The 14196-nt window shown below is 42.3% G+C and overlaps 1 protein-coding gene across 1 annotated transcript; it reads left to right on the forward strand.

Annotated features, from left to right (window-relative positions):
* The first annotated feature begins 203 nt into the window (after nucleotides 1–203).
* mthfsd (methenyltetrahydrofolate synthetase domain containing) lies at nucleotides 204–9519 on the forward strand. Its single transcript, XM_080778875.1, has 8 exons — nucleotides 204–427; nucleotides 639–742; nucleotides 1951–2064; nucleotides 2871–2984; nucleotides 3705–3795; nucleotides 5348–5460; nucleotides 6261–6386; nucleotides 7877–9519. The coding sequence occupies exons 1-8, from the start codon at nucleotides 400–402 to the stop codon at nucleotides 8699–8701; spliced, it is 1515 nt and encodes a 504-aa protein (XP_080635001.1). The 5' UTR covers nucleotides 204–399; the 3' UTR covers nucleotides 8702–9519.
* Nucleotides 9520–14196: the final 4677 nt, after the last annotated feature.

Consider the following 14196-nt stretch of genomic DNA (forward strand, 5'->3'; position numbering starts at 1 on the left):
TTATTTATCCTTATTCCTTTTAGCATCCTTTTATGGAACTTGTAAACTGTTTTATAGTATTCAATCAATCAATCAATGAAAAAGGGAAATAAAAGGCTGAGAACCACCTACGCGTGACGCGTCCAGCGTTACGAGATATTTTTGGTCGTCGCGAGCCACCGTACAGAGCAATAACAAGTGGATTGACAAGCAGCTGTTGCTGTTGTGTGTGTGCGTGCGCGTGTGTATGTATGTATGTGTGTACGTACGTACACGCGTGTGTTTGCTAGGTTTTCAGACAGACAGACAGCGAGCTACCATGTGCCACGGTCTGTCGGTCTGTCCTCAGCTTATTAGCGTCCAGCCGTGTTGCAAACATTATAGTTTGGAGTGAAAATAATTTGTGCCACAAAGACAACAATGGATCCGGATACGAAGATAGATCCTGGTAAATGTCCGCGACGTTTGTTCGTTCGTTCGGTTGTTGTTGCTAACTCCGTAACGGGATCATTATCATGGTTGCATGGAAGAAAGGCATCTATGCTACACGGATATAAGGATAGATGTGGTCAAGAAACGTCGCTTATTATCGTCCACAATGTTTTAGTCTGTTTGTTTGTTTTTTTTGCAAACTCACCGATGCTCTTGTTTCACCACAGATATCACGAAATGGAGCATTCGAGAGAAAGTTTGGGACTACATTGAAGAAAACAACCTTGCCAACTTCCCAAGGCCTGTTCACAACAGAATCCCAAATTTCAAGGTACAGGTCTGATGCGAAGTAATATAGTATTAAACTCGGAGGGTTTCCTTTTTTCTTAAAAAAAAACTGTTTTAAATCGGTTTTACGACATTTCCCGACACTAATTGTAAGAATAAACATAATAGTGTAGCTTACAGGCTACAACACAACCGAGTATGCCGTAGGCTCGTGTTAAACATGTAAACATATTAAGATATCAATATCGATAATAATAATAGGCAGCGAGAGCGCACAGGACAACTATGTTTATTGGGGACTACAGGAAAGCGGTTACCTTGGTAACAAAAGTCTGCATTACCAGATCACAAATCATTTACAGTTTTATCTTATCTTAAATGTTCTGCTAATTAAAAATCATTGGTTTTCTTATCATATTATATAACCACAAGGGGTACAAGGTGGTCCACAGCTATAAGTGATTGATAGTTAGGAACCAAATGGATACTCTAGTTACAGTTATGGGGGGTCAGTGGCCTAATGCATATCACACTGGGGGATGGGGTCCTTGAAATTAAAACATTTGAGAACCACTGCGATAAACTCGTTAGAATTAATCCAACTAGTGCTTCCAACTGAAATTCTCTCTTCCTCACTTTTCATGTCCCGCACCGCGACTGGCTAGCTGCACGTCCTAGTTACTGCCTCTGATTGGCCAACCACGTACATGCACAATGTTTTTTTGCGGTTGTGTCGTGACTCGTGGGAGGCCGGACATGAAAAGTGAGGAAGAGAGAATTTCAGAGAAGCCAAAAAAAAAAAGATACTTAACGGCAACTCCGATTAGCGCTGCTTCGCACACGTTTCCGCTGTCTCCTACTGCTGTTGGATGCATCGTTGAAACATCTCATCAACGCTCAGGCGACCGCACAGGTCTCCATGAACAGACGGTAGGTAAAGCTGCGTCCTATGGAGAGTGGAATAACCTACAAGGGGACCCTAGGGTACCGCCGTCCAAAATTCAGAAAAGGTAGCCGAGGGTCCCGAAACAGTAGGCCCGTGAAACGTTTTCTCCATGTGCATTTATCTGTCTTACTTTATGGTTACTGGCCAGGGTGCAGTTCAAGCATGTGACAGACTCGGTGTCCTGCAGGAGTTCAAGTCCAGCCAGACCGTCAAAATTAACCCGGACAGACCCCAGCAGCAGGCACGCCTCCTCACTCTGTGTGTAAGTTATACTCACCCCCCATGCCCTCTTTCTTTCTGCTCAGGGTGCCTACACGGCATGTGCCAGAGTGGCTGAGCTCGATGCGTTCACCCAGACAGCTGAGGTGAAGGTGGACCCAGATAAGCCCCTGGAGGGTGCCCGGATGGCAGTGCTACAGGTAATGTAACCTTGTAATGTGGTGGGGGGTCTCAAGGATGAGGAGACCCACTGAGACCTGGTTCTTCATTGAAATGTAACACCACAATGGAAACGAGTCCCCAGGACTTTTTTTGTGTAATCCTTTTTGCCTTAATGTCTGACTGTAGTACTGCACCAACCATGTGCTGTTTAAATATTTTACTAATATAGTATCCCATCAATCAGACACCATGTGGCACTTTTCTGATGCTGAATCAAATGTACACCATGGCTCACCTGCCATATATATTCGAATGCATCTCCAACCAATATATCATCAGAATTAGGGGTGCACGATTATGAAATTATGACCGATATCCGATTATTTGCAGGGTCATATCTGCCGATTCTGACCGATTCCGATATTATACAGAGGACCACAATGGAAACAAGCCTAGGCCCTATAGTGGCTTATTGGCCCAAAGCCTGTTGATAAAGTATTCAATCAATAAATAGCCTATATGCCTACTCTTTTCCAAGTGTCTGTTTTCACAACTGAATGACTACTAATGGAGAGTACACAAATTAAATGTAAAGTTTATTTTTATTTATCGTATTTGATTTGGCGGCTGTTCTAGACTAGAGGTACTACTAGACACTTTACATTTATATTGAACTCATTGATGATTTCTTACATAACCGATAATCAGATTTTTAATAACCATTCCGATACCGATATGGCACTTTTATAGCCGATATGGCCTATTCCGATTATGCTACAGAATTATCGTGCATCCCTAATCAGAATGGCTCTAATGCACCTCATTTCCGTGGTCTTTCTCTCAGGCGAGAAAAACCCTGTTGGTCCCGACCCCTCGCCTGCGTACCGGTCTGTTCAACAAGATCACCCCTCCAGAGGGAGCCACCAAGGAACAACTACGTGTGTGCTCTACCGCTCAGGTCAGAGCTACCTCTCACTGTTGTTTTTGGCAGCACATTTTGATTTTAGTTTTAGTCATAGTCCCTTGAATAGCTTTAATTTAGTTTCAGTCACATTTTAGTCACCTGGAATGTCTTGGTGTTAGTCTACTTTTAGGCGACTAAATGTCATGCGACTTTGGTCGACTAAATCTACAGTTTATTTAGTCGACTAAAATGTGTTTTGGCGGGCCTTGATGCCGTCGTAATGACTGATTTTACACTTGCTGAAAATAGCCGATCTACAAGCTTGTAGATCGGCTATTTTCAGCATGCAACAAAGTGTAAAATGACTTGTACTGGATCTCTTGTCCACTAGTCCACATTTTAGTCTTTATTGGGGACTACAGGAAAGCTATTACCTTGGTAACAAAAGCAGTCTTTTAAATTGTCAATACATTTAGTCTTAGTTTTAGTCATCATAGCTTAGTTTTCATTTAGCTTCCATTTAGTTTTCGTCAGTGAAAAAAGGTTGTCGACGAACATTTTTCGTCTTAGTTTTAGTCGACAAAAACAACACTGCTACTTCTACATGCACATTCTTTCACTTGAACATTCTGAGTATTACAAATGCCGATTGATGTCTTATTAATACTAACAGGTTTTTTATGATTCCAGCTCATCCACTAATGTGCATTTTGTATTTGTTTTCTAACTAAGTCACCTGTTCTTTTCCTCTCCTTTCCAAACCTTATTCTCTAGGGTGTCAAAGAGTTCAGTGTGCCTGTTGGCTTGGATGACAAGGTGAAGGTGGACTTGTTGGTAATTGGCTCTGTCGCCGTGTCTGAAAAAGGTGAGAGCCGGTGGATAGCTCCACTAGGGTTGTCACGATCATGACATTTTCTTTGACGATTAATTGTCATACAAATAATTGCGATTAACCGTTTAATTCTGTATTGGGCATTGAACATGGGAACATAAATACTGTAGATATTAAATGTTGTGCCTTTGTAAACTGAAATTGCACAGGAATATTTGGCAAATAACTTCATTATACAAAGAAACCACTGACAAAATAATTTGATACTTTCAAAACAGCCAATCTACATGTTAACAGCGCATCACAAGGTTTTGTGAGCCTGTGAACTGTATCTGCTATTTCCACTGCTTTTTGAAAATGTTTGAAACTATTATGATTTATGCAAAATTGAAATCATTTGATTATGTAATAATTGTGATGGGCTTAAGCTCCACTCCAAATGTCTATATTCTTAGAAAAGGGGTGTTTGTGACCTGATTCACTAGCGATGAATTTATACCAGCAGCTGCGAGCTAATATCTGTAGTGCAGTAACATTCCCAAAATGCAATAAAAAGGGTGTGTCTGAGGTGTGAGTGACGCCCTGGAGTTCCCCTGCTGCTAGGGCAGCTGGGGAGAAGAAAGTATAAATACACAACATTTCTATATCTCAACTTTACTCTGTCCATAGGAGTGCTTCCACAAAAATACATTTTGTCTGCACTCTGCCGGTCGTGTCCATTGTTCTAGACTCAAAAATAACGTTTACTTACAAAAAAAAAGAACACATTGTTATTCTGAGTTTACATGTGCTAAACCTTTTTTAGATTATAAAGTGTATACTGTAATGGTGTCAGTGTGTGCTTTGGCAGTAGCACAGAATATTGCATGTTGTTTTCACATCAAATTTGGTTAAGTGTACGCTGCCGGTTTTGGAAGATTTGACCAAAACATGAACACACGACAATACATGGGTTCTACAAGCTCACACTGACTTGAAAGATTGTAGATTAGCTATTTTCAGTGCGTTACACCAGCATGAGACACAACCAAGTGCAACTCGGGCATGACTTTTAGAAAATTGAAGCAATATTGAGATGACATGTTTATAACAATTCATGCATTTTCAGATGGCTGTAAAGTACAAACAAAGACACATGGTTTTCATGATGCTTTTATGGTTTCTGGGTCCTGGGCTGTAGACATGAACCCATTTAGACCGTACGACGTGTGGGAACGTCATAACTATATCCAACCGATGGATTGCGAGGATGTGTACACGCATTGATTTCAAACTAGAGAGAAATATTCTGAAGTTTTTTTTCTTTCTTTTTTTTGAGTTTGCCTCCAAGGCCACCTCCTTGCATGCGCGTTGTCGTCCATTCCTTGTATACGGCAAGGTTAATTAAGATTCATTTTTCAAACACAAGACTGTTATATGTTATATTGACCTTTATGAGTAATTATTGTACAGTGTTATCTCTTTCAGCCTATATATTTAGTGCATAATATAGAAGGATATAATAGCCAATTATACACTCTTGTTGAAATTCTTCTGCAAGACAGTCCATTATTTTCAGTACATCTCTGGCTTCCATCTTGCTCAGGCTATCGACTTGGAAAAGGAGAGGGCTATGCTGACATGGAGTACGGCATGATGGTCTCAATGGGGGCTGTGAACGAGTCTACTGTGGTGGTTACTGTTGTCCACGACTGCCAGGTGAGTTCAGTTAGGTTTGAGTTCCCAAATATGTAGAGAAAAGTCACCTAGGACAGGTGCGTCATGAGCCGGCAACCAAATGCGAATCATGAGAAGAAAGGGGTCCCGCACACCGTCTTCACTTATAGAGCAGTAGTTTTATTCAGATGACATCGTTTGTCATCTGAATAAAACTACTGCTCTATAAGTGAAGACGGTGTGCGGGGCCGAGTTCCCAAATAAGAAATCAAGTCTCTTTTTGCACCTGAATAAAAACGTATTGACGGGTTTGTTGGTGGAGGAATAGACATGGAATCAAAAACACCTGCTCAATACATTGCTCAATAAAGATACATTTCGGTCAAGGACTGTAGAATGTTCTTGCAAATGTTAACTACAACCTATCTCAAACCCTCACCCTAAACCTAACCTCCCACGGTTAGGTTTATCCTGGCCTATGGGGAGGAAAGGCCTTGGATTCCTGCCCATATCCACAGCAAACTCAGCCAGTAGTTTTCAAGATATCCTGTTTAAGAACTACAAGGACTGACATTGCCTTGCTAAAAACTGACAACTCATCTCTTTTGTCTATATTTCATATATGTTTTTAATATGCTATAGCCTATGAGACACTTTTCACCTCTGGTTGATATTTTACGAATAGAACTTTAGTACTTAAACTATAGATAATGCTGCTGTCCAAGGAGTTTCCATGGCGAGTTTATTTGTACAGGACATTATAATACAATAAAAACAAACCGTAACAAATTATATATATCTCATTCTCATAGCTCTGTTGAACTTGCATTTGTACCAATTAGGTTGTGGACATCCCAGAGGATCTGATGGAGAGTCATGACCTGACTGTGGACTACATCCTGACGCCCACTAGAGTCATCAAAACGGACTGCCAGCGCCCCAAACCGGAGGGGATCATTTGGACTAAGGTAACGAGGAGGAGCCCATCTGTGTTTCTTGAATGTTGTAGCGAGTTAGATACCCGTTGATTTATAAATAATGTCAACTGCATCCGCCGCTCTCTTTTGGTGCCAAGTCCACTAACTTTTCCCAACATGGCTCTTTAACCTTTTTCAAGTGAAGTCGGCCCTTTGTTTTAGGTTAAATTAACGCTCATAGTCTTAAGGCTGTAAAAGTGAACAACCTTTTTCTTTAATGCTAATTACGGGGATTTTTATTCGTAACATCTATAAAGCTTCTACATGACCTCAGGGTCCCTTAAGACATCTCGCGTCGGTAAACAGGACCAAGTGACCTCACAGACAGGAAGGGCATGCCTGATCATCAAAGGCCCCTCTCTGCCTGGCCAGCAGGGCTGAGCAGGAGCAGTGGAAAGCCAGGTCAGACAGGCCAGGGTATAAACAATAGCCCCGCATATCCTTTACAGCACCGGTTGCCATCAAAGCACTCTGCAGACACTCTTTGAGGCCTGAGAAGAAGCCAGGAGGAGCGATGTCTTTTTTTAACTGCGAAGGGAAGTTAAATATCCCCCCCCCCCCCCCCATCATGATTTCTTTTGTCACTGTGATTACCAGAAGGCTGGTCATACTGTACAGTGTATACTGTAGAACTCCACCATCTTTGTGGGGCTGATATTGGCCTGCTATGACGGATCTATCGGTATCGGCACATGTGGTCCAATACTCACTATTTATTTTACAGAATATGATGCTCCGGGTAATTTAGCAATTGATTATTTTTTATTTTATTTAATAGTTAAATTCCCAGTGAAGTTTACAGTTTCAGTGCACTGATCTCAGGAACACACCCAGGGTGCCGGCCCGATTCCGGTGAGCCGCCCCGCGTCCGAAACGGTTGAGAAATGACAGTTACCGTGTGGGGGTCCCTCTACTGTACTGTATTGTACTGGCACACCTGAAATCACCATATATACAGTTAATATGTGCGTGTTTGTGTGTATGCTCATAGCCAGCCAGCCAGCCAGCTACCCACACACTTAAGGAAGTGGTTTGCACCACTTAAAAATATTCCACCTCCGTTAGACGTGTGTGCGTGGCTGAGTGCGTGTGCTGTAAGTCAGAGTGTTATTGTCGTCAGCCGGGAATACAGGCTTATATGCACGTGTGTATATATGCACAACATTGAACATGACCATATACATACAATTTGCAATGTAGGCATGCAGTTCCTTTCATAATAACATGAAAGATGCAGGTCTGTCTTCTGTGTTTAACATGTTTGGGGGTTCTGTCACTCACGAGTCGCGAATAACGCCAATGTATTATGTAACCTATCTGTTGCCATTGTATCCCTACTGCTTGTCTACAAGTCTACAAGCTTGTCTACAAGCTGCTTGTCTACAAGTTGACAACCATGCTGCATGGCCCAGAGCATGACTAGCTGCATGTGAGTCATTCATTAGCGACCATTGAGCCAGTTGAGTTTTGTGTGTTCTCAGCTGCACACAGAGATGCTGGAGAAGATCCCCGTCCTGAAGACGCTGCATGCTCTGGAGGAGCAGGCAGGAAAGGACGTGACCCTGGGGGCCGTGCCTCCTGCAGGAGCTGAGAGGGCCCAGCGGAGGGAGCCGGGGTTCCAGTCTGAGCACAGGCCCAAGAGGCAGAACAGGCGCAGGCCAAGACGGAACACAGGGCCGCAGGACGCCGACGATGAATCCAAACCGGAGCAGCAGGACGGGAACAGAGAGGAGTCGGAGCAGAAGCCCAGACGACGGCCCCCGAGAGTGAGGAAAGAAAGCAGAGGAGAGGGCAGGGAAAACGGAAGGTTCGAAGGCAAAGAAGGTGGCAAAGGGGAAGGCGGAGAGGGTGGAAAGGTATTTAGACAAAGGAGGCGGGAGAGGAAAGAGAAGACGGGGGGCGAAGAGGGCGGAAGTGAGCCCACGGCGTCTCAGCAGCGCAAGCTTCCCTTGAGTCTGACCACGGTGTACCTGGGAGGCATCCCGTCCGGGCTGCGCGTCAGCGAGCTGAAGACGGCGCTCCGAGAGAGGGAGTCCATACCGCTGAGGCTCACCTGGCAGGGAGCTCAGCACAGGGCCTTCCTGGACTACAGCGACGCCCAGGCTGCAGACCTGGCCCTGGAGGCCCTGCAGGGCCTCTCCCTCAACGGCCACAGTCTGCTGGCCGAGCTGGCCAAGAGCCAACGGGGGGGAGGCAAGAGACCCGGCCCGCCCAATAGAAGACCCAGACCAGCGACAGCTCCCAAGACTACGTCAACACCAGCAGCCGAGAGCACCGGGGACGACCGCGCAGAGTCCCCGGAGTAATGGAAATGGAAAGATACATATAGCCCGACATGTATTACAACGTGTAAACATGTTAAATGCCTTAAGTAGAGTTTAGTTTGTTAAATTGTTTCTGTAAATGTCTTTAGTTTAGTACAGTGAAACCTGACACCTGAAGTGACTGCTTATACTGTACTAATGGGCATAACAAAAAAAATGTCAAGTTAAAAAAGAAAAAAAAATGCAGTGCTTTATTTTGTTAATAGTGTATAGGTTGAGGACTTTCCTTGCTGAAACATGGCAGCTATACTTTACCTTCAAAGTCAATTGTACATGCCATTGTGGAATACGTAAGCATGTGTCATATTTGGAATAGCCTACTGTAAGCTTTAGCCTTGAATTGTAATGTATGTCTAATATAGACTAATGTGGCCTGGGTTGGCTATAAGGTTCGCTTGAGCATTCATAGCTTTTAAGTACCGGTAGGTCTTAAAATGTATATGAACATATAGGTAACAAGTCTGGACTCTTTTGCCAAGAAAGTGTTCACTTTAATGAACTTCATTTCTTCACCCAAGAATGGCTCATTCTCTAAACATCCTTTTGCTTAAGATATTTATGCTCCTAGAAACCCCAGCCTAGGCCAACCTTCCTTTCTGAGTTCAGAGAAGTAGATGTTCTGTCGCATCTTCGGTATAACCCATTTATACTTTTGAGTTACACTATGTTATATAAGACATCACAGGCTTGTCAGTGGTGCCCTTCAGTTACAGTTCAGGCAGTGTAAAAGGCCTAAAATACTCACAAAAATACTTTTTACGATATTTTGCGTACTGAATAAATTGGATTTATGGAGTTAACATTTTTTGTCTTTGTAATTTCCTTATGCATTCAAGTGTGTTAGTCTTATTATGTAATGCCATTGGCACTATTCCAAAGCCTCCTCAGTTATACTCGTTTAACTATTTTCAGCAATTCGATAATATATGTTTTTGGTGGTTATATAGATCTTGTTTAGCTTGTCATTTTGAAAGTAGCTCTAAAATTGTAATGTACTGGGTGTTCTATTTGGCCAGCATTGGCCAAACCATTTGGAGTACGTTACCAAAAACCTACAGTATAAGCAATGAGAAGCCGTGTTAAGCCAAGTGACTATCCACCCATTTTTCTATAGTTAAATTAAAGTTGAGGATTTTGCTTTGTCTACTGTAGTGTTTACGTATGACACGTCTGTGTGACTGTCTGTTGCCGGAGCAATTCCCACCAAACTGCTTGAACGATCAGCGCCACATAATGTGCATTTCTTTTCTGCATGTTTATACTTACTAATTACTTACTATACTATGTTTAATTTCATCATTTCAACGTGTTGGATCAGGTTGAAAATGTCTCTACCCGTTTCAATTTGAAACTAGAGATGCACTATATTGAATCGTCATTTTCAAAGCCTATAACGGTCACATTATTGCATCAATATCGGTGAAAATATATAGTTAAATATTTATATCGACATTGCATTTTTAATGAAATATTGTCCGATATTGATGCGCTACCAATGATCTCGTGCATCATAGTTGAAACATGCATACTATGTCATAGATCAGTGGTTCTCAACCAGCGGTCCTTGAGGGTGTTCCAGGTGGTCCCCAGCTAAATGATAGTCAGTAAACAACTCTTGAGAGCGTATAAAATGAAACCAAATGGACCTGTAATAAGGTTAAATGGTTTCATTTTACGCTCAAGAGTTAAATTATTGTTAAACACCTGCATTTAATTACTTAATTTGAACTAGTCAACACAATATAGAGAATGTAGAAGAATTGTTATTTGGTTCGTTTGCCTGTTATCTTCTATGGTATACCACAGTGATACTCAACCTCAGGCCCGCGGGCCACATCAGGCCCGCGGGACCATTATGACTGGCCCACCAATGAAAATCTAAAAAAAAGAAGAAAAATAAATAAATCTGAATGAAGTTATCTATAATTACATTATTATAAGTAATACTATTAGAGTTGTACTATTACTCGAACGAAAATAAAAGCTTGGGGGGGGGGGGGGGGGGGGGGAGATGCAATGCAAATGAAAGACATATACTGTGTATCCCTATTCCCTGACATAATTTTATAGCTAAACGGACAGAATTCTATTTTATTTGAATGATGAAACCCAGCTGCCATTAATAGTTGGAAATGGAAATGGAAATTGCGGAAATTGTAATGGTGGAAATGGAAATTGCGGAAATTGCGGAAATGGTAATTGCGGAAATTGCGGAAATGGTGGAAATGGAAATTGCGGAAATTGCGGAAATGGAAATTGCGGAAATGGTAATTGCGGAAATTGCTCTTCACTTATAGCTATCTATTTTCAGGTAGATTGTTTTATTTTACTCAGTCAGCCATATCACTACTCATTTTTTTTCATGAAAAAGGTCATAGCTGGGTAATCTATTTTCAGGCAAATTGTGTTTATTGTATTTTATTTTACTCAGCCATAACAATTTATTTTCTGTTAACCAACTTGCTGGCTGGCAGGCAGGCAGACAGCTACTCATAGACAGGCAGACAGACAGACAGCTACTCATGGAGAATTGGACAGGCAGGCAGTCAGACAGACAGCTACTCATAGACAGGCAGACAGACAGCTACTCATGGAGAATTGGACAGGCAGGCAGACAGCTACTCATGGACAATTGGACAGGCAGGAAGGCAGACAGCTACTCATAGACAGACAGACAGCTACTCATGGACAATTGGACAGGCAGGAAGGCAGACAGCTACTCATAGACAGACAGACAGCTACTCATAGACAATTGGGCAGGCAGGCAGACAGCTACTCATAGACAGACAGACAGCTACTCATGGACAATTGGACAGGCAGGAAGGCAGACAGCTACTCATAGACAGGCAGACAGACAGCTACTCATGGACAATTAGGCAGGCAGGCAGACAGCTACTCATAGACAGGCAGACAGACAGCTACTCATGGACAATTAGGCAGGCAGGCAGACAGCTACTCAGACAGGCAGACAGACAGCTACTCATGGACAATTGGACAGGCAGGCAGGCAGACAGACAGCTACTCATAGACAGGCAGGCAGACAGCTACTCATAGACAGGCAGACAGTAAGACAGCTACTCATTGACAGACAGACAAATAACTACTCATGGACAGACAGACAGGCAGGCAGGCAGGCAGGCAAAGAGCTACTCATGTTATGTTATTATGTTATTATAACAGCTACTCATGTTATGTGCAATAATGTGTGCAGTTATGGAAACAGCTCTTTGTGTTTATGCAAGAAAATGTAACACATTTATTTATTTACATATTGTGTGCATGCACATTGTACTTTGATACATTTTGCGAAAATAAAGCAATTGAAAGAGAGAAGTTATCAAGTATCATTAATGTCGTAATTTTATCTACTGGCCCCTGGCCCCTTGCCATTTTTGTAATGTGGTAAATCTATTTGAGTATCCCTGTTCTATGGTATACCACATCAATACAGCAATTGTGGACAAAATGTTATCCAACGATAAAAACACTATTCTAAGTTTGGGGTCTGAGAGGCTAAATCTCATCAAATGGTCCATGGCTCAAATGCCGAATAAATAATGGACCTTGATATGAAACGGGTTAAACTGTCATATGACTGATGAAGTCTGACATCCACATTAGATCAACAGCGTTACTAAGATCCACATGATTCCATTTGTTCAACTTGAGTGAGCTGTACAACCAACGATTTTATTATCAGTATATTTTCAACATTTAGGAAAAAAAAGACAGATGTGTGGAGAAACAAATAGCATGGAGACACATTTTGGAGGGGGGCGGGGGGAGACATGCATTTGTGTAGCCTGTAGTGGGTTGCTTGTCTGCACATTAAAAATGACAAACTGAATGGAAGCACATTGCAATATAGTACCAGCTGCCGGCCGCCTCCTATACAGAATGAGGTATGAAGTGATGGAATACTTTAGCAAGAGTCGCCCACACACAGATGAAAGTGTACCCCAGACTTTGTGATTTCAATACATATTCATTTTTATGCTCCTTCCTGGCTTGACATGAAACTATACCGGGTAAATTGATCACTATACGGTTTGCCTGCTTGGAGGTGCATGGAGTCTGGACTCAGATGAGCACATTGCAGAGAGCAGGCCCGGCCCATGGAGCTGTCATCCAGACCAGGCCAGAGAACAGCTGTGGAGCCCCAGCAGGAATCTCACCCCCAACAGCCCCCTTGCCAAAGTACTATAGCTCCCCACTTAATGTCATCGGCTTGCTAATGCATGGTCCCTCTGCTGTGGAGCCTGCCGCCCCTTATACACCCTGGCATGTTCATACAAGGGAATCTCACCAGGGTTCAGACAGTGGTCATCATGTTGCAAGAAAACATGGAGCAATGCACATAATGCAGCATAACAGCATGTTATACTATATAGCCTATAGATGTACCACCACATGTCTCACCAACCTTGACTGCACAAAAACAACATACCCAATGAGGATGTATGTCTGAAATGACCCAGGAGGTGTTTGATCTTATTTGTAACTGATGTCCATCAGAGCAGGACATCAGAATATAGGACTACTGTATAGGTGTGAGTAAAGGGCATTTTGACGTGAAGAAATAATTTGTTGCTTCACTGTTCATTTTTATTATTATTATTATTGGGCTACACTTGCTATTTTTGAATTGGGCACATGTATTGTTTTGCCTGCTTTTTATGCCCAAATGCATCCCTGAGAAACATGTATTTTAATGTGAATCACACAGTAAAATGTGAATTATATGAACAGTGGGAAGCAGAACTATGAAGTACAAGCTGATTAAAAAGAAAAGAAAACATGCCATAAGAAAGTGATTTACCGGTATGTCCTTAAAGTCACACTTCCGTCACCTATTCGAGAACATAATTTATAATGTGGTATAATGTTGGCTTTTCAAGGCAAATTTCTCCAGCCTTCAGCATTTAAAAACACGTGTCATCTTTTTATTTCTTGTGTATAGTAGTATAATTCTCGTTTTAGGGTTAGGCTTATATATATTCTAATTTCTATCACTTCTTAGCCAATCTTATTGACATGTCTTTCTAAAGCCCAGAGCCATGGAATAGGCCTGAATATCTTCCATCCGAACAGTGGCTCTGCCAGGGACCCCCCATAAGAGAAGGTTTTTATACGGCTCTAGCAATCCTCAACCCATTTAATTTCAAGGACCCCCAGTTTGACATGCATAATTGCATATTAGTCTACGGACCTCCATTTAATGGCATTTCTATCTCTGGGACCCCCAATTTATATTGTAAAATCAATGTTAATTTAACTCTGAGAGTGAACAAATGGAACCACACTATCATTTATCTGGGGACCCCCTGGAACTCCCCCAGGGACCCCACTTTGGGAACCACTAGACTTTGTAAAGATGTATTCAAGGCAAGCTATATCAATTTACTTTAGTTTGACCATGAAGGCAGGGCTATGGTACTGTACATGAGTAGCCTACTGTACATTTCAGTGAGCAGCAT

Source organism: Protomyctophum bolini (genome assembly GCF_963924005.1).
Source record: "Protomyctophum bolini genome assembly, chromosome: 1".
Lineage (NCBI taxonomy): Eukaryota > Metazoa > Chordata > Actinopteri > Myctophiformes > Myctophidae > Protomyctophum > Protomyctophum bolini.